Genomic DNA, 20,900 nt, shown 5'->3' with positions numbered 1-20,900 from the left:
ATCCTGGGGGGAGACCAATGACTAATGTAACCAACATATTCTTTGTGCCATAGCCAGTTTTATTATAGCTCACTGTTGAAAATGGAAATCATTGGTCATAAGAAAAGATGCGTTACCATGAAAGAAAATATGAAATAATGTGGAGTTTTGTTTCCCTTGGTGTTTGATTCCTTGAGAACTTTAAATGTAGTGATTATGGCATAATAAAATGTGCTCTTTACTATTCTATTTTGCCTGTCACAAGAAGTTATTGAGTCACATATTGAAGAATCAAGAAATTAACAGTGACTTTCAGTTTGCATCATTTAAATCAGGACTTTTATGACAGTGTTAACTCTCAAAAAATCTTAAATCTAAAAGCTATGGAAAATGTTGCTAGGCTCCTCAGAACTGCAGTAGTTTGTTTTATAGCTTCCTATTATAGGAATTAATAACCAAGTCTCCCTTTGATATTAGGAGGTGGAGATTTGCTCAGAATTCATGAGAATTGAGCTCATGGCTTCCTCACACATCACTGGGAGACTAGACCTCAAAGCTATTTGAACATGATATTCTATGGGGGTGGGGATCAAAGCCTACCTCATTTCATAATATGAACAAGTGCTAACAATTTCCTGCTTTTATTAATTCTGTAGTTAATCGTACATTTTTATCTGAGTGGTTTCCAATTATGCCACTCGTCAAAGATGTGTAAAAGTTATTTCTTAGTCTTCCCTGACCAAGAACACAGTTGTTGTTGTTAATGTGTTAGATTGTTTGACCTACCTACATCTTTCCTTTGCTGTACTACACAACAGCAAATGTGTATTCTTTTTCAAAAAGACACTTTCTTTCCCGTCAGTAACTGTGAACATTATGAATTTAAAAGAAATTAATTGTAAGTGCTATGTGGATATATAGCAAAATAAATTGAACATAAGGTTATGCCACTGAATCCAAAAAAAGTTCTGTTGATACATACTGCACAGCTGTACCATATGGTGCATGCTGAATACATAAATGTTCTAACATGCTAATAAGCAATGCTAAAGTTATAACTGCTTTCAGAATGCTAGTGTAATCAATATATTTTCCTATCCCTACTACTTGTCAACATCATCCTGAGCTTAAGAGGAGACTCTAAATGGCCTAGTAAAAAGTAGGTCCAACTTCTAATAATTTTCTTTTCATTTTGGTCATTATGGTACAAGTGTTATTGGACTGATAGGGAATATTACATCTTTAATTTATTGAAATATCTATTATAAAAAATGTGTTCATCTTCCTCCAAATGTAGCCTTGTTCTCTTCAGTATGGGAACAAGTGCTTTTTCTGGCTCAGCATTTAATTTCTGAAGTAATGGGGATTCCCCACTTTCTTTGGAAAGCCATTTCACAATCAACTTGACCTCACTGTTTCCTGTTAACCTGCATTTTCCTGTGCTCAGTTTTATCCCATTACTCCTGCTTACAAACTAAACCATTCCTCTTCAGCCTTGGCGTTTGTACCATATACTTGTGTCACATAAGTAGTCACATAAACCTAGACATATTTATTTTGTCTAATCTTGCCTTATAAGCCACTGTAATACATCAGTTATTTCTGTTACTTTTCTCTGAGTTACCTCCAGTTAGTCAACATCTTTCTCATAGTGAGAGTCACATGCCTGCACGTAGTTCTGGAGGTACAGCCTCACTACTGTTCCATATGGGAACTGTCATATTATTATTTATACTACAGTAGATTTTAGAGGCCCCAAACAAAATCAGGTTCCCCTGGTGCTAAGTGCCCCATACAGACTCACAGAGACAGGCCCTGCCATGAAAAGCTCAACATTTAAATATACAAAGACAGACAAAAAGTGTGAGGGGAACAGAAGCACAGGTAGGTGATATGTCTTGCCTATGGTCCCACAGCAGGTCAGTGGCAGAGTTAGGATTTAGAGCCCAGTTGTCTTGGGCCTGAGTCCAGTGCCCTATCCACTGGACCATGATGCTTCTCTAACCTGGCTAATCCATGAGAAGAAATTTCTGTTTGTGTAGTAGAAAATGAAATTGACTTTTTATATCTTATGACACAACACTCACATGAGTTTCTTATAGTCATATGCTAAGTAAGCAAATCCTGAGTTCAGAGAGCTGTTTATTGTTTTTGGTGGGTTTTTGTGTGTGTGTAAAGTTGCTGTTGGAAGCCAGATAGAGTATTCCTCAAGCCCCTCCCAGGGAGAAGCTTTTCAGGGAATTTGACACTGAGTAACTTTAGTGGTAATGCTTTCCCCCCCCCATATCTAATAAAGCTCCTTGTTCAGTCCTATATGAAATTGGCTCTTTCTGTGATTCTTTACCATTGTTACATGACATGGTTTCAGAAGCAGACTCACTTTAAAGCAGCGCAAATGGAAGGAAAATCAAATGCTAAAATTCAAATTATTACAAGCCTTTACATGTGATAGATCCAGTGAATGCTCTGAGTGGAAGGTACACTGAACCCGAGTCCAAACAACAGAAAAAAACCCCACACACCTGAACACGAACACAGAGGATGGCAAAATACAGGTCATCTCATCAACCAGAGCAAGAAATATTTATACATTATTTACCTTTGCTAAGGAAGGATATAAGTATGTCTGATTATTTATGAGAATGATATTGCAATCTCTCAGTCCTTCCCGGATGACACATTGAAAAGAATACATGTATATACCAGGGTCTCACCAAATGCTGATAATTCAGACTCACATTCAGTATGGTGGTCTAGCATAGAACGTCATCTAATATGCAATGTGAAATTGTTCGAGTCATGCAGAAAGGACAGAAGGGCTCCACTCAAAGAATCTCTTATCCACAAGCCCAAAATGTAATCTACGCTTCCAGAAGTCGCACTGCAGAGATCTCATTGCAACAGATACAAAATAAAGATCTGAGAACATTGCTGAACGGGTCGCAGTATGATGTTGCTAAATAGGGGCATAACATTAAAAAATAGTTCATTACATTATTGTCCTATCATGTGAGATGTCTTAATGCTGTGACACTTGTACAAAACATTTCTACAAATTGTGTAAATAACTTTAAAGTAATTATCTTATTATATAGTTCACTGTCCTTGATTAAAGGAACTGACTTTAGTGGGGGCTGGACACCCACATCTCCAACTGAAATGATCAAGGTTGCCTGATCCACTGGATAGTGCACAGAGCTAGGAGTCAAAACTCTGGGGGTTCTACTCCTGGGTCTGCCACTGACCTGCTCTGTGAACTTGGACATATGACCTTATCCCTCAGTTTCCCCATTTGAGAAATGGAGATGATACTTTCCTTTATGAAATGCTTTGAGATTCATGGACTGAAAAACTGTATGTCCTAAGTAATAGTAGTAGTATTTATTTATTTACTCAGTATAAGTTAAGGAAATTGAAATTTTCTCAAGAGCAAGTCAAGGTAGAAATTGGTGAGTTGTATTTTCATGCTAATTTTTATCATAAAATTGTAAGTAGAGGGTGAGGAATCACATTTGATTTTTTGTTATAAACTCACCAAGATATGACAATAATTGCATACTTTTAACATACATCTTAAATTAACAAAATTAACAAATATATTAGTTCAAGATTTACTACAAAAAGATATATTTATGCATTTTACCAGGTTCTGCCTTTTCATTTAATTCACTTCCTCCTACTTGCCTCTTTCAGTTTTTCCTTGTCAGCTTTTGCACAATTTAATCATGTTTCTGTATTTCCTGTTCTTGTTTCCTTTATTGGTTTTTATTTTGGTAAAATTTAAAATAATTTTAAAGCAATCTTCAAAGCATTTGAGGGGAAACTATTGATTTAACAATTCTTCCACTTCAATTGTTGACTGTTCTGAGAATAATTCTGTATTTCTTGGTAAAATCCTGGTGACCCCAATGTGTTAGAAACATAATGACTAAAGTCAACCATTCTACAGTTCTTTAACATTTTTGGAGCCTCAGAAACCTTCAATGCTAAAATTACTAATGGCATCTTTCTGCTTATTTTTGGTTTCCCCTATATCTGTTTAGTAAAGTAAGATGTTTAGAATCATTGAAACATTGCATGCTGTTAAAATAATGGTGGTAAAAGTATATCTTACACAACATTCAAAATATAAATAAGATATGACTCAAACTGTTAATGTCAACAATATTTAATAATGGGTTTCTGTTTTATTAAATCAATATACAATCCTTTTACAAAATATGGTATATATTTCTGTTGCAACTTCTGGAAAAAAACCCATAAGATAGTGGTTGAATTTCCCAAAAGCTACCAAAGCCCCAGCTGAAACCAAATTGTTATACCTCCAGGACAAGTGCATGAATGAGAAATCCATAGACCCCCTAAATGAGAAATGAAATTAAAAGATATTTATCATCTCCAGTCAGTAGTGCTTTACTGTTTTTTTTTGTTTGTTTTTTGTTTTTGTTTTTTAACTGCCAGTTTTGAAAGCATTAATTGGCTTTTGGGGTTACCCATGTCACCAGGAATATGTTGGACTAAATGTTGGAACTAATGCTGAACAAAATACAAAAGCAGAAAGTAGTAAGAAAATCAATGGACCTCACTCTACAAACACTCACATGAATACTTCAGTTGTGTAATTGGAGTTCTTGTGTAAAAACAAGTTTGCAGGATGGAGCCCAACTGCCATAGTGCAACTGTATCATCACCAATGAAAATATAATTATTACTTATTTGTGGTGTTGTATTATCTAGACACCCAAGCCAAGATTAGAGTCCTATTGTGCTAGTCATTATACAAACACATAGTGAGAGCTCAAAGAACTTACAAGCTAAATAGAGAAGAAAGGGAAAGTGTGTCGGGGAAGAGACACTGTTGGGTGAAGTGAATTTTGTTCAAGGTCATACAGCAGATAAATAGCAGAGCCAGGAATAGACTCCAAGTCTATTGTCTTTCTTAATCCACCACCTATCCCTAATAATGTTCTTACTGTATTATTTTGATTGTGATGATCTCGCAACATATTGCTATTATGGTATAGATAATACCAATTGAATATACTTCTTAGGGGATAAAGGAAGGTTTCACTGGTGCTTAATACACTGACTATAACAAGTGGGTAATTTTGCATCTGGCATCTGAAAGTATCAATCATTTAAAAAGCTACTTTTAACTCTAATTTTAAAGTAAGAATAATCAAGAAAGAATCAAGTGCTTATAGAGTTAAACAAAGAAAGCTTAGTCTGTTAATCGTTTGATATTTTTATCTCATAATAAACTCTTGGAATACACTCATGAATTTATATTAAATTGTAAATAAGCACTCATACATCAATTTTTCCCCAAATGGTGCATAAAGGAAAACAAAAGAAAAGTTTGCTTATTGTTGTTCATAAGTAGCCATTACTCATTTTTTAAATTCAAAATTAAAGGCTGTGGTAATAAGATTAGATATAATGATTTATATAAGACAGTAGCAAAGTTTTTTGCCTGGGTTTGATACATTTCTCAGTGATGTTTTTGAAATACAAGCCTTATTTATGAGGTTTTTGTAATACATCATTAGAGAAATATCTATGTAGGTGTATGAGTTGTGTATTAGATAAGTTAGGTACTGTATAACAATCATATGATCCTTTGGCCATGCTTTGTGACAGAGAAATTATTTAAGAGTAGTAAAATTAATACCATGTAATTATTCTCAATTTAAGATAATTGTATGTGGTTAGCCACTTGAATGTGAATGTTTTGCTTGCTGCTGTGTGAGTGCTTTCTGACAGACCAGACTTGGTCAAATAGCATTAACATCTAATTTTTTAGAAAAGTGTTATATAATATGATTTGCTAGAACATTTTTTGAAAATATGAATGAGGGAAGATCAGGACTTATTTTCTCTTTGTCTTCACTCACCATAAAATTATGACATTATTTTGATATTCATTTTACTACAATATTGTTAAATGTTTATATTTATTGGCATCTTTAGATACTTTGACTAGTTATGTTGAATGTATTTTGTAACATATTAGCTGGAAACATAATGTGTGCTATTAGTTTAGCAATAGGGAGTAGAGCAGATGTCTCCTTTTGGTTTATGTTTCTAATAAAAATATTAAGTTTGTGATTTAAATTGGCAATCTCTCTCTCTCTCTCCCCCTCTTTTTGTAGCCCTTCGTTCCTTTGAAGGAATTGGAGCAGTTTAACTTTGATATACAAAAATTGCTTGAACCACTGGAGGCTGAAATTCAGCAAGGGGTGAATCTGAAAGAGGAAGACTTCAATAAAGATATGGTAAATTGGTTGTGATGGAAGTATGAATGAACTAGGAATGGAAGTGAATAAAAAAGCTGGGGCAGACATTAGAAACCTTTGCATTTGGATCTTTACACTGGACTTAAACAAATGCTAATTATACGGATTTATTATGAACTCGGTTAGCATTTACTGTTCTGAGTAATACTTTAGTTTTAGTGACATTTGTTTATGGTTAGGTATTGTTCAAAGAAACAATTCTGTATTAACTCATATGTTTATCAGTACCGTAGAGCAAACCTGCAAGGCAGGCTAGATTTTGTACTAATGTCAGTGATATTTAATATAATTATTAATGAGATGAAAAAGGGAGTGACAAGTGAAGTGGCAAAATTTCCAGAAAACATTTAATTGTCTGTAGTAGAAAAGAGTGTATTGTCACTTTGATGTAGAAAAGCTAGGCAATTGGACAATGCAATGGCAGAAGAAATTCAGTGTAGACAAATTCAAGTTTTATGTTCATTGGAAGAAACAATATATGATTTTGATGTGCACCAATGAATTCCACATACATCTGCTCATATTTATTGAAAATAACATTTGTAGTGCATTTAGCTCTTTAATGATTCACCAATACCATTTTCTAAAAATGGATTTGCTATTTTTATGCAGTGAATACCATTAGGACAATAGGTGAAGGAGCTTCAGCATTAAAAGGATTTAAAACAATGGGGTGCTCTGCCACGACTACTATCCTGAGGATTACTGGACTGGGACCCACTTTTAGGATCTTGTCAGTAGGGTTGCCAACTGTCTAACTGCACAAACCCAAACACCTTTGCCCTGTCCCACCCCTTCACTGAGGCCCCGTTACCCCCCCACCATCCCCACTACTTCTATTGCCACCCACTCTCATTCACTTTCACTGGTTGGGGCAGGGGGTTGGGCTGTGGGAGAAAATGAGGGCTGGGGGTGGGGCCGAGGGGCTCGGAGTGTGGGAGGGGACTCCAAGGTAAGCCTGGGCAAGGGGGTGCAGAAAGGGGTGCGTGGTGCAGGCTCTGAGAGGGAATTTGGGTGTGAGGGGGCTCAGGGCTGGGGCAGGGAATTCGGGGTATGGGCTCTGGCTGGTCAAAGCTTACCTCAGGCAGCTCCTGGAAGCAACCAGTCTGTCCAATTCCTAGGCTCAGAGGTGGCCAGGAAGCTTTGTGTGCTGCCCCTGCCTGCAGGCACCATCCCTGCAGCTCCCATTGGTCATGGTTCCCGGCCAATGGGAGCTGCGGTGTCAGCACTCGGTAGTGGGGGGAGGCAGCACGGAGACCCCCTGGCAACCTCTGCACCTAGGAGCTGGACGTGCCGGCTGCTTCCAGATACTGCATGGAGCCAGGGTATGTAGGGAGCCTGCCTTAGCACTGCTGCACTGCTGACCATACTTTTAGGGGCCTAAAATCTCCCAGATTGTTTTCAAAAGCCACCAGCAGATCATGGCCAATTCCAGGAGACTCCCGGCCAATCCGGGAGGATTGGCAACCCTACTTTTCAGTGCAATGCCATTCTTTGGCTGGCCAGTGATAATGGTCTTTTTGTATATGTCTGACCCTCTGTCCATGGATTGAGCAGTCTGACTGTTCAGCAAAATCAAATGCCTATCACTTATGAGGAAGTGCGGAGCATTATATATTTTTAAACAGATGTTTCAAGCCAGTCATTGATATTAATTCTGAAATCAATGTTAACACAGCTGTTTATTTTTTTTACAGACAACAATACTAACGTTTTACAACAGCGTTCATTAGAGTCATCTGTTTGGAATGCATCAAGCTTACTGCCAGGGGCAGATCTTCAGCTGGCATAAATTGTCAAAGGCCCATTATGCCCCAAAGTCTTTTTAAATAATATAGTTTAGTACATACATAAAGTAGATTTCAAATGATAAAATCCCCAAGTTTAGTGGCATACAGTTGACTTTACCTTTTCCATAGAAAATCTAAGAAGTATTTTGAAAGATTTCTTCCATAAAGAATTTTTTTTAATTTTTCAGTGTTGGTGTATTTTACCTGAATAGTGACTATTCAATTATAGAAACATTCAACCTTGAATCAACTTCATCCTACAGAAGATTAAACTAAGAACTGCTGCTTGGGGTTCTTGTGTTCTTCTTTTGTGGTGCTGTGCACTTTTTTTTTTTTAAGACTGAATTTCAACAAAGGATTGTAAAAACACATCAATTGGTATAACCCATGGTTTAGAAATTTACTTTTGTTTATTGTGTTAATAAAGAGAGGATATTTTTAATGTGGGGAGAATAATGTTTTTCAAAACTTTTTGAACTAGTTATAACTTCTGGACATTGCATGAAATCTAATCTCAGACATCTGCAGGTTTTCAAGTCCTGCTTTAATTAGACTCTTCAAGAGCTTTACACATTTTGGTACTGTAATTATAAGCACAGGTAACGCCGACAGACCCTGCTCATCGGCGAGCGGGATCGAATCTGTGACCTCTGGAGCTAACTGACTGTTAGCTAAGGCTGTAAAGCAGACTCATTTAACTCTCTCTAAGTGGTCTCACTGCCGCTAGATGGAACACAACACCACACCCAGAAGGTGTGTGAGTTACACACAAACTAGGTGATTATTTCCCCTGATAATGTGTAGGATATTTATATATATATGTCTCCTAGGGTTTATTGCATTACTAATTAGATTAAAATACACGTTATACCTGTTATTTTTTTTAATCAGAGTGAAGACAATGAGGGTACTGTAAAAGAATTGCTGCAAAGGGGAGACACTCTACAGCAAAACATCACAGATGAGAGAAAACGAGAGGAAATAAAGATAAAGCAACAGCTGTTGCAGACTAAACATAATGCTCTCAAGGTATAAGAGCTAAATTTGTGAACATGTTTCCTAAAATAACATCTTTTTTTGTTGCAGGGCAGTGTTCTCCTTGGATAAATGAAACAATTATTCTTTTGCTGCCTAATAATTTTAAACAGTTCAACTGTATGTACATATTTGCTTCCACATTTCTGGTCAAATGTTTCCAATATCTTGACGGGTAACAAAAAAGGTTATTTTAAACATCTCAGTTAAAAAGTAATGTTTTGTCCCTAGAACACTGTAACTTTACACTCAGGGGATTGACGACAATTAGACTAGAAGGATTCAGTTGCCTAACAATATTTTTATCACTCAACATACATTGTAAATATTTCACCTACTGCACTTTAGACCCCTGACCTTAGTTAGGATCATTTGTCATAAATAATGTTAATTTTGAGGGATTTTTCACTCATTCAATTTAACTTTTGTGCTGAACAAAAACAGTAATCTTGCTAGCACTGCAAGCTTTAACTATCTGACAGTTACAGATGCTGTATGATTTAGTGGCAATTCTAGAACATTGTATTTTGCATAACTATGATAAGACAGTTGGACCCTTGTGACGTTGTAGGAGTTCACTCAGACCAGTATGAGGTTCTGTCACTGCCTGCCATGTAATCTTGGCTGCCTCTGTGCTGTGTGGCTTTGGCTCAGATCCCTGATGTCAGCAGCCTGCTTCCAGCAAGATGGTCTCACCCTGTCTTCCACCAACCCAGTTGCTTCTTGCAAGGTGACCCCAACAACCCTTCCGGATCTTAGTTTCCCCAAACTATCTCCCCTGAAGTGGCTAGTCCCTCTTAGTGGACACTCAGAGGTAACAGCAAGTTCGCTGCCTCAAAAGAGCCACTACATAGAACAGCTTGTTAGCTCCGCTGGGTTATACACGGCACCTTAACAAACAGCATTAGTAAAACTAACAATAACTTAATTAACAAAGAAAAGAGATTTAAGTGATTTTGAGCAAGAGTGAAAGAGGCATGCCAGAGTTACAAAAAACAAAAGTAACAAACTTTCTAATTTCTAAAACTTAATTCTAGCAAAACCTAGCTTTGCTTATGTTAGTTTCTTACTCACACCAAGCTAGCAGCATTCGCCAGCCTGTTTTAGCAGATCCCATCTTTCATAGATAAAGCGCTGGCTGCTTTGTTCTCTCAGGTGATGGATACCCGAAAGTCTTTCAGCAGGTTCTTATGGTCCCAAAGTTTATCCTTGTCTTCAAAGCCAAGAAGCTCTTCTGAGGGCTCAGCTTTCTGTATCCAGTCTGCTAGGGAGCTGATGCCATGTTTGTGTAAGAGGGGGAATGGTCCTGCTATTGTGAGGAACTTTCCTGGCTTATACACTACCCCAGTGAAATGGGCTAGCAAAAGGATCTGAGTCCTCGCTCCTGCTTCCTTTAGCCAGAGGCCTCCCTGCCCTCGAGGGCTCCCCTTCCACTCTCCTGTGTGGCAGAGTCCTTGTAACTCCAACAAGGCTGGGCCCAGGATTCCTGGGGGGCTTGACCCCCAACCTTGTCATGGTCACTTAAGGCAATGGCTAGGGTGTCCCCACTCTGAGGTGCTCTCTTTGCACTGGACACCTCCCTGACCCATTGATCATTACATACAGTTCAAAGCAAATACAGTTTATTAAACAAAAAAAAATAAGGAAAAAAATGGGAAAGATTAAAGGAAAGCATAGAACCCCACTCTGTGGCACGGGGACATTACAACCAGCATCTCTGCAATGTAAGGGATGTTCAGTCTGTTCATCACAAGTCCCAGGCCTCCTGCCCAGGCCCTGGCTGTGCTCAGGGATGCTGCGGGTTGGACACGTGCTCTGGCAGTGGCCACACACCTCCAGGCTTTAGGTGGCAGGACTCTTCTTTCTAGTGCTGCCTCCACCCCATCAGGGTTACAATTCCCCTCCAAGTCTGGCCAGCAAGGCCTCTTGGGTGGGGGCATCTCCCTGTACTGGACCCACTACCCAGGATCCCTCTCACTCTCTCTAGCTGCTCACTGCACCCAGCTCCGGACTGCCCCAGCTCCACTCTGCCTCAGCGCTGCTGATGCTCTGCCTCCACCTCCCTGGGCTGCTTCTCTGGCCCCTCTGGCTCTTCGCCCCTCCTGCCCCCGCCCCCACCCCCAACAGGTCTGCTCTGTAGGCTGCTTCTGTGACTCTGATCCCAGCACTCTCCTGCTTCCTGGGGTGCTTTTCTGTCCCCTCTGGCTGGCACAGCTCTGCTCCACAGCTCAGCTCAGGCTCCTGCTTTCTCTTTAACTCAGCCCCACTCTGACCCAGGAAATTCCAGAGGAGGGGACCCCTCCTGGCCTCCTGACTCCCTCATTCATCTGCCCACCCTGTCAGTCAGGCTGTCCTGGAGCATTGGCATCTCTCCATTGTTCCTGGGGACTGTCAGTCTCATGGTCCTGATTTCCTATAGACCCTTCCCCTTTCTTTTGGTACTGGGAGCAAGCCAACCAAAACACCCCCACTGAATTTTAGTAAGGGGACAACATTTGTTTTGCAGTCTCCGGTGTTTTACCCTAAGAATGATCTTCCTGCAATCACCAATGCAAATGAATAGCCCATTGTCCTTGTCTCCTTCACACTTGGCTCAATTGACAATTGAGTCAAAGTGGTGTTTGCCTTTCTCCTTTTTTGCCTGGGGGGGGGAGGAGAGGGAAGGAGGAACAGTTTTGCCTTCTTGGTTTGATTACAGGCTTGGAAACATAATATTAGAAAGTATCCATAATTTTGCATATAGCGTTGTTACATAAATTTTACAATGACAAGCGTGGTGGTAGTTTTTGCCTGATATTTTACAAGACACATTTTAAATGAATATTGTGACAACAGTGTGTGAGTTTTATTTAGCTGGTCAGGCCAGCTGAGATTTACTGTTACACACTAGGGAGCACCTTTCTATCTGGCACTGAGGTGCTAATAAGGTCACAGGCCTCATTGAATCTGACGACAAAGGTGCTGCATTCCAGAGCACCACAGCTCAACCAAATGCTATTTTGATCAGCACTGGGGATGCAGCCACCCGGTAACTGTGCCCATAAACAATTTAGTAGCAAAGCCTAATTGCTCAAGATGGCAAGCTTAATAGGCAGTAAGCACCTGGGTCCCTGGAGAAGAATTTTAAAAGACTGGCAATGCATTCAAGGAACCATACAGCATGAAGGGCACCCACTTTTGGGCTGTAGGGAGAGTTGTTTTGTATTGGAAAGGCATTCATGATTAACCACCCCCCTTCTATTGCCTAACTGAGAAACCATCAATACAGGTTCCTTTTCTTCATTGCTATTGCTTGAGTTGGCAAATCACACTGCCATATTGTGCATCAAGATTTTTTTGTTACCTATAGTAATTTAAAATCAAAGCTGTAACAACTTTTTCAGTGTTCCAGTTAGATGCCATGGAAGGACAAGGTAACATTGGGAACTAAGTTACTGAATCATGATGACCCATAGAAGAAAGGACTAGGTCCCACAAACAACATGTGTAGATTCTTCCCAAGAGCTATTTATTTATTTTAAGGTTTTATCAGGGGTCAGCCAGGGATTGAAGAAAAAAAATCTTTTGTTGAATATTAATTCTTAAATGATATATGATCATGTAAGCCCTCATGTTTCAGGATGTAAGACAACCGTTACCTAAGTGGTGGGTAGAAATTAGAAACTTTCCCCAGGTGCAGATCATCCAGTCACTGCCTACTCTATGGTTCTTGAGCCTTCCTCTGAAGCATCTCCTAGTCAATATAGGAGACAAGTTACTGGACACAATGCACCACTGGATGGTTCCAGTATGGCATTTCCTAAGTTCTTATCACTGAGAGAGCGTTTGAATCCAAATGATCAAAATTGTGAGTTATTTTCCCCTCCCCGCCCTCAATAGTCTTCACTAAGCTCTCTTTGGGTTTGGGGGTTTGACATGCTTACACTTTATTATTATTTATTAACAAAATAGCATCCTTGCTTTCCAGGTGGATTTTCTCAATTTTTTACAGCTTTTTATGAGGTCACTAAAAGGACACCTGAAGACCTTATGGTGTTCTATATATTTTAGTGAAAACTTGAAGTTCATTAGGTTTTCCTTTGAGGAAACCAAACCACATGCATGTAATTCATAATTTGTACTGAGGTGAAATAAGTGAACAATTTGCAGAGCTGTAATGTATTGCCCTTAATTATGAGAAAGCAGCATTCAGATCCATGCTATTGACCAGATTATTACAGGCTGTGTTTACAAGGACTGGCATGATTGATTTTCTTTTTGGTGACTCAATAAAGGCATTCAGCCTTGACAGATAAAACTCAATGGAATATCCAACAGTTTAAGCAAATTCAAGTAGAGTATTATTTCATATAAAATGTATAGGAAATAAAATAACATTTTTGGTTTTTGTTAATGTAAGAAAACCATTTACAAAGTAACAATAATAATACAGGTAGTGTTCACTGAACTCCACATTCTGTCCTTTTGTAACATTAAAGTAAAACAAAAATCTGAATCTTTATTGCATCATTAAATACCCTTTGCAATATTGTATGCTCAAGTTAGAATTAGGCAATACCTTAAACTTAGTGTATTCATGTGTGAGCATAGACTGTTAGACCCATCAAAGTCATAAACATGAGGCAGAATTTTCATGTGTAAATTGTTCTTTACTTACAAAAAAGCCCTATTTGTATAAAATAAATCTCTGCACTGAAATGCTTTTCTTTTGAGAGGCCTTTCATATTTCAGACTTGAGTTTGGTAAGATGTCACGAAGTGGGGAGCTTACCTACGACTAGATTTAAATTGGGTTAAATCTCCAGCTGTCTAGAGTATTTCAGTCGTATTTCAGTCGTAACTTCTCTGAATATTGGTGAATTTCCTCAAGAAATCATTGAGCATGTAAACATGTCTGAGTTATAAAGCCTCCCTCAATAGTAAAAGTTGTCTATTATAGATTCAGGAAAATAACTGAACAAAGCCAGTGTAATCTTATCAGAATTTAATTTAAAAACTGAGCTAATGTCTTTAGGTACTTTTCATTCATTTTCTACAGTATACGCACATGCCAACATGTATATTGTAAATCTTTTATTGATATTCTAATAATGTCTGCACTGTGAACAGGATTTGAGGTCTCAAAGAAGAAAAAAGGCTTTAGAGATTTCTCATCAGTGGTATCAGTACAAGAGGCAGGCTGATGACCTATTGAAATGGTTGGATGACATTGAGAAAAAGTTAGCCAGTCTACCAGACACCAAAGATGAACAGAAGCTAAAGGTAATGTTGTTTTGGGATGACAGTGGTAGATTTTTGGCACATTGTTTCTTTCATTTAAAAGACAGCAAATACAACATATCTCTATATTACGCACGCACGCGCACACACACACACACACACACACAAATTCAGCAGTACTTTATTTTCTTGTTTTATAACATACGTATTGACAGTCTAATCAAACTGACACATTTCTTTTGTTGTAGATATTATTTCTTGTATTCTTGTAAATGTTATACTGAATGTCATGCAAGTGGTATAAAACACTAAATAAAATCTATTAATAACTGACAGTGTGCACTGCATTAAGAAATATCAAGTGTTTTCTAGTAAAAATTGTAATTGACTTTATGTATCTTTGTTCCAGATGAACAAATGACTAATCGGTATATGGATGACCTCTTTCTCATATTAGCACATTCATTTTCATCAAAACATTCATATGTCACTGTCAAAATTCCATAGATTTATTCGCATATCATCAAAAGATTTTTCTGGTTTATTTTGCATTGTCTTTCTTTGCTTCATTCTCTGAGTTTCCTACAAAGTTAAAAAGAAGTAAACTAATATATTTGCACACCCCCTAAACAACTGTGTGTACTTAATATGTTAACCCTAATAGATAAGAGCGATCTCTCCAATTGCCCATCTCAGTGCTAGGGAGAAGTAGAAAAAATACATTGTTGGCCTATGTTCATAGCTTTCAGTGTACACTAATTAGTAGTATCTCAAAAGCCAGCCAGCAGGAAGATTCTTGAATCTTAGTTTTGTTTTATTTGTCTAAATGTAAAATAAGACTTGACTGTACATTTCTGATTGTAACAATAAAGTGGAAAATCTTTTAAATGAAAGTTCTGACAGAAGTATTTTGCTAATTCTTAATTGATTAACCTAGTTAGCTAATTGCTCTGGACCATGTATTGGTTTTGCTCACTAGGAAATTGATGGAGAATTGGAGAAGAAGAAAGAAGATCTGAATGCAGTGCACAGGCAAGCTGATCGCTTGTCTATGAATGGGGCTGCAAAAGCAGTGGAGCCAACCCTGATACAGCTCAGCAAGCGCTGGCGAGATATTGAGAGCAAATTTGCTCAGTTTCGAAGACTCAACTATGCACAAATTGTGAGTTGTTACTGGCAAACCTATATGTTTGCAACTACTACTGCTAACAGAATCCTACTAACAATAAGAGTTTTAGGTGCAATGTCAACTCTTCTAATAAAAAAAGAAAATCTGTCAGCAAGTGAGAGAAACATTATATTCCAATATGAAAGAGCTTGTGTTTCCTTTTGCTCTAAAAATACTCTTAAATTAAAATTGACCAAAGACAGAAAACTTAGCAATGAAAAGCATGTTGATTTTTGTTGCTTCATTCTTTTTCCATAACATTACCAGTTTAAACCTGTCAGATTACCATACATTTATTTTATTCAGTAAACATGTAATTCAGAAACAAAATGCATTACTTTCAAACTACCATCTCATGCAAACTTTAATTCTGATTTTTATTTATTCATAGTGTATAATATACACACTTAGGAAGAGATTGCAGAATTTCTTCGTATACTACTTGTGCGTGGCCTTTCTTCAAACACTTCAAATATCAGAGGAATTTTTACTCAGAAATTGTATTTTGTTAATTGAGAGGGTGAAAGCATCAGTTTATAAAAGATCTTTTTTCTTCTTAATGGTTATGAACAATTTAATCATATGTAAGGTACAATGATTACTTCAAGACCTGGATAATGAAGGGTTGGGGAGGAGAAAGTTGTCACTGTTTCAGGTACCTAATCAAAACAGACACCATGTAACATTTTCATTTCATCTCAAAGTTCAACTTGTACAATATACAAAAACTTTCCTTATGGTTGTCAGTATTTCTCATCAGATCTTTACCATGGGTTCTCCCTTCTAGCTCTACTTCTGTGCTCACTTCTTTCTGGCCTTTTGATTTTATATTAATATGGGGGAAAAAAATCTCATGAAAATAATCATTGATACCAAAGAAGTGGTTCACATGACATTCTGTTACAGAATTTATAGCGGCAAATAGGCATTTCCACAGAAATACTTACTTTGAAATTGTGTGTTACTGCATGTTGATTACAGATGGGTAATATCCATAGGATAATAGAAAAAATGCATATATGATTAAAATATGCTTTATTTTATAAATATTGGACGAGATAAAGAAAAGTCTTTGTCCAACAAATAAGTGATGACGCAAAAGCTTTTGTTCCAAAAAGTCCTTTCTTCACTGCACTAAGTTTCTCAAAGTATAGGCTTATCTTTTTGATTAAAATTATGAGGGATACATGTGCAATTGACAGAAATAATGAAAGAAATATTAAAGTTAGTTTACACTGTAAGTCGTGTTCCAGCTGATTACTCTGTTAAGCTTATTATGTTTAATATTAAACATAATGATTGTGATCAATCAAGTATAATTAAAATTTGACAATAAGCTGGTGCAAGATACAATGTATCTTGTAAACTGGTCTCTCTAATGAATGTGTTCCTTTAATAAGAAAATGGATTGTAAGGATATACATTCTATCTATCTACTCTATTTACATTGTGCTATTTGTGTAATCTACTATGCATGTTATTGCAGGATTGTATTTACTTTTGAAACTGTATTAACAAAATAATAAAAGTGATATTTTTCTGCGACAAAATATGGAGAAGTAGTTAAACAAGGAAATAAGGTATAATTATTTAAACTAGTCAATACAAATTTTTTATTGACTTCTTTGGTCTTTTTAAACCTACCTAATCATTATAACCTAATTTTAAGATAGTTAAATATTTTTAAATAAGGTTGGATTTAAAAATGCTGCTTATTATATGCAAGAATCCATCCACTAATATCTGTACATGAAATGAATTCTGCAGTTAGTCAATGGAATTTCATGTGTATAGTGTAATTTTTCTTAAGCTTTTTTCTCTTCATAATGATGAATGATGACTTGCTGTGTTGAGAATGGTAATGACAGCGCCCATGTAAAATATGACTAGACTTTTACAGTAGGTATTGAAATTTATGATAGGCAACATGTTTTAGGTTTAAATATGTGACTAGGCAAAAAGGAAGTCCTTGTTTACTGCTCACAGCTCTGGCTTTAACTCTGACTCATTTTGTGAGCTTTGGCAACTCACTTAACCTCGCATTGACTCAACTTACCTTTTTAAAAATTAGGATAATATTTACCTACCTCACAGGGGTGTTGTGAGGATAATTAGTTAGTGTTTGTGAAACACTTTAAAAATGCAAGCTAATCATATAAGTGGTGCACTCAAGCTATTCATTGAAATGCAAGTTGACTTCAACTAAAAAGTAATTCCTCTGAGACTTTCCATATTACCTCCAAATGCAAATCACCAAATAAAGCCAACAGTGAAACACAAATAAATAAAGGGAAAGTATTAAAAAAGAAAATGTAGCCTGTTAAGAGATCCTCCTTTCCTTATTGAGATCCAAGTGACATTAGCTCTGTGCCATAAAGAGCCAACTAACTGAAAGTGCTCTACCATAAAGCCATAAGGGCTCACTGAGTTGTGTAAGTTCTTCAGACAGTAGTGGATTAGCCACAGGCTCAATGGGGCCACCCTGTGCCCAGGGACCCCAGCCAATTGGAGGGCCCTGGAAAAATGGGTGTCCCCACACCCAACCCCAGTCCCTGGCAGGAGCACCAGGGAGAGGGAGTGAGGCAAGCCTCCCCTGCTTCCTGGCAGGAGCACCGAACGGGGTGGCAGATTGCAGCAAAGCCCCCGCACCCTGACCCCACTCCCCAGAGGAACTGTAGGCGGAAGGGGTGGGGAGGAGCCCCCACTTGTCCTGGCCCAGAGCCCCATGCAACTGTAATCCACCTCCGGCTTCAGAGACAGTCTCTGAACTTCAGTGTGATCACAGTGAATATATGTAGTATGGTCAAATTCTGCATAAACAGCCGAAGTTGTGATTGAGATTGCTGGAACTTCATTAATTCAAAGTAATGATAACAAGAAACTTCACAGACTCTTTTGTCAGTGTGCTGCACAGAATTATGATATATTAGTATCAAATCAGAATAATTTTGCTCCCCAGATTTCACTTGACCACATTTTTTGTGCAGGAAGGCCTACCAAAAGAATACAAGCACTATTAGTTAAATATTGATTCTCTTTAGCATAAGTAGCAGAGATGTTACTGCTAAAATATTATCCAGTCTGAAGCTACCAATGTTCTATATCTCTGAGAATTCTCTCACTGTTTTATAGAGCAATATGTGGTGTGGTTAGGTCTGGAAGGATTGGATTTTGTCAGTAAATGTTGATTTTACCAAACACTCACAAACCAATTAAAATTTTCCATTGAAAATCAAAATGTACATATAGGCAAAGTGAGAAAAATGCTGTTTTTGAGAATTTATAAGAGATTAATTTAAGGATATTTACTTTGTACGTTTTGACATGTGATGTTGTCATTTGTGTTTTAAAAGTCATAAAGCATTTTCGTCAATGCTTAAACCCCATAATTTTGTGCAACTGTGAAAATGTAAATATATAAAAAAAATTGAAATGCTTAAAAATGAATATTGATATTTGTTGAAATTACATAAAAACTTGAATTCTGCCAAGCCTAAATGTAGCTATAAGGTATAAAGTAAAGGAACAGAGGAATACAACAATATCACCCCTCGTTAACAAAAAAGAGTTTCAAATAAATCCATTGAGTGTTTTTTGGACTCCCAGTTTGACAATTTATAATGAAATAAATGTCCAGTACATTAAGCAGAATAATGTCTGAGAGAAAATGGCAACTATGGAAAGCTCATCCTGGGAGCAGATGATAACTTGGATATGTTGAAAATGCAGATTAAAGATGACGAAACAGACACATCAGGAATAAAACTGCACAAGACCCAAAACCACTTTGAGTGGGAGATATTAACAGAATAGTAAAAAGATGTGTCCTCTTTTCCTCCCACTCCACTGGTGGCACATATGTAATGAAATAAACACAATAGGCAAAATTTTATGCTTGGATGTTTCAAGGCAAACCCCACATGGAAAAAACACATCTCTGGTCAGAATTTAGCCCCTTATTTCTCTGTTCAAAATTTATGACCACCTTGCTAAAAAATTCACTTGGAAACCAATTGGTAGCCAGTGCAGCAAATGAAGTGCAAGTGATTTACTGAATAATTGAAAATAGAGATTTTATGTCAGGTATCTACAAATTCCAATGAAGTCAATGGGAGTTGCAGATGCTTTAAGACCTTTGAAAATCAGGCTCTCTGTATTTAATTTGATCTTAGTGATATTATACCTATGTAAATAATACTCATCAAAAAAAGTGGTATGCTTATTTCCGTTTTTTACCCCTATAAACACTACTGCATGATGATGATAATAATTTAAACCTAGGGAGTATATTTCTAGGTTACTGTTACACTTAAGTGTCTAAATTCACTCAGCCTTTGGATTCATGCTAAAACTAGCAGATATGCAGTAGTTGTCATATTTCTTTGCTTAATTATTCTTGTGTGCCAACAAAAGCTAAGATTCTTAAGGCAATTTCTAAAGTCTAAATTCTACTCTCTGATGTATGTGCAAATTTCCCATGCAAGTTATTTTGTGCCAGAATTTAGTCCTAATATATATTCAATAATTCATATCACTTGCTATTTGTATTTTACTTGCTCTTCTAGAAAATTTCTCCTATAGAACAGTAACTGGGTAATTCTGAAGTAATTTTGTTAGAGTTGATTAACTAAAATTATTTTAAAACATTTTGACCGCTGCACATGACATCTTCTAGTCTGAATGATAGGCTTAGTTAATAACATATTACTATAAAAGGGATGTCTGTAAATCTTCAGATTTATGTGGGAATGTGAGAGTTCTCTTTATTAGATGTACAAGAATCACACACACAAAACTGGAAATAGAAAAATAAATTGCATTTTGTTTATCAAATACACATTAATTCCTTTTTACAAAAGATAACAATCACATTCAGTATAGTCCAAAAGTAAAGTTTCTAGTTGGTTTTGTATACAGCAGTTTGTCCTAAAGTTGAAAGACAATAATTTCTTCTAATTGAATGAGCCTTAAAAACACTGACTAGAAGTTACAGCTGTATTTTTTTAAATAAATTGAATTACCATGTTTTTTTCAAGTCCTCCAATATTCTTTCTGCTGTTGGATACTTTTTTTGTACTTTGTTACATAATAGCTGTTGAATATGTCTTTACAAATCGGTAGATTTTACTCTTAAAATACTTTCTTGTACATGAAAAATTTATACTTCTATATGATTTTTTTTAATTTTGTTTCTTTACATCATTTGTGAATATTTACTTTCATTATTATATTGTGTATTTGGTGTCATTTTAACTAATATGACTAAGTCTGAGTTTATTGCTCTGTACACAAAACAAGTATGCCAAATTTGTCCAAAACAGAACTGATATGGTGACTAGAATTCTCTATATATCTACACCACAGAAGGAAGAAGCAACTCAGTCTTCCACTTTAGAAGCCTGTGTCTCCTAAA

The 20,900-nt window shown here is 36.9% G+C and overlaps 1 protein-coding gene across 20 annotated transcripts in view; it reads left to right on the top strand.

Moving 5' to 3' along the window:
* DMD (dystrophin) overlaps window positions 1-20,900 on the top strand; it is a 2,035,724-nt gene that overhangs the window by 955,381 nt on the left and 1,059,443 nt on the right. For 19 of the 20 annotated variants that reach the window (XM_039486264.1, XM_039486496.1, XM_039486317.1 and 16 more), the window contains 4 exons: window positions 6,132-6,254; window positions 8,957-9,094; window positions 14,209-14,361; window positions 15,299-15,481. In XM_039486264.1, the coding sequence (XP_039342198.1) occupies window positions 6,132-6,254; window positions 8,957-9,094; window positions 14,209-14,361; window positions 15,299-15,481 (597 nt within the window). Of the gene's footprint in view, window positions 1-6,131; window positions 6,255-8,956; window positions 9,095-9,626; window positions 9,831-14,208; window positions 14,362-15,298; window positions 15,482-20,900 lie in introns of those variants that run through there. The other variant, XM_039486405.1, reaches the window with a different exon arrangement.

Source organism: Mauremys reevesii, linkage group 1, assembly GCF_016161935.1.
Source record: "Mauremys reevesii isolate NIE-2019 linkage group 1, ASM1616193v1, whole genome shotgun sequence".
Taxonomy (NCBI): domain Eukaryota; kingdom Metazoa; phylum Chordata; order Testudines; family Geoemydidae; genus Mauremys; species Mauremys reevesii.
This window is presented reverse-complemented; position numbering and strand designations above follow the sequence as displayed.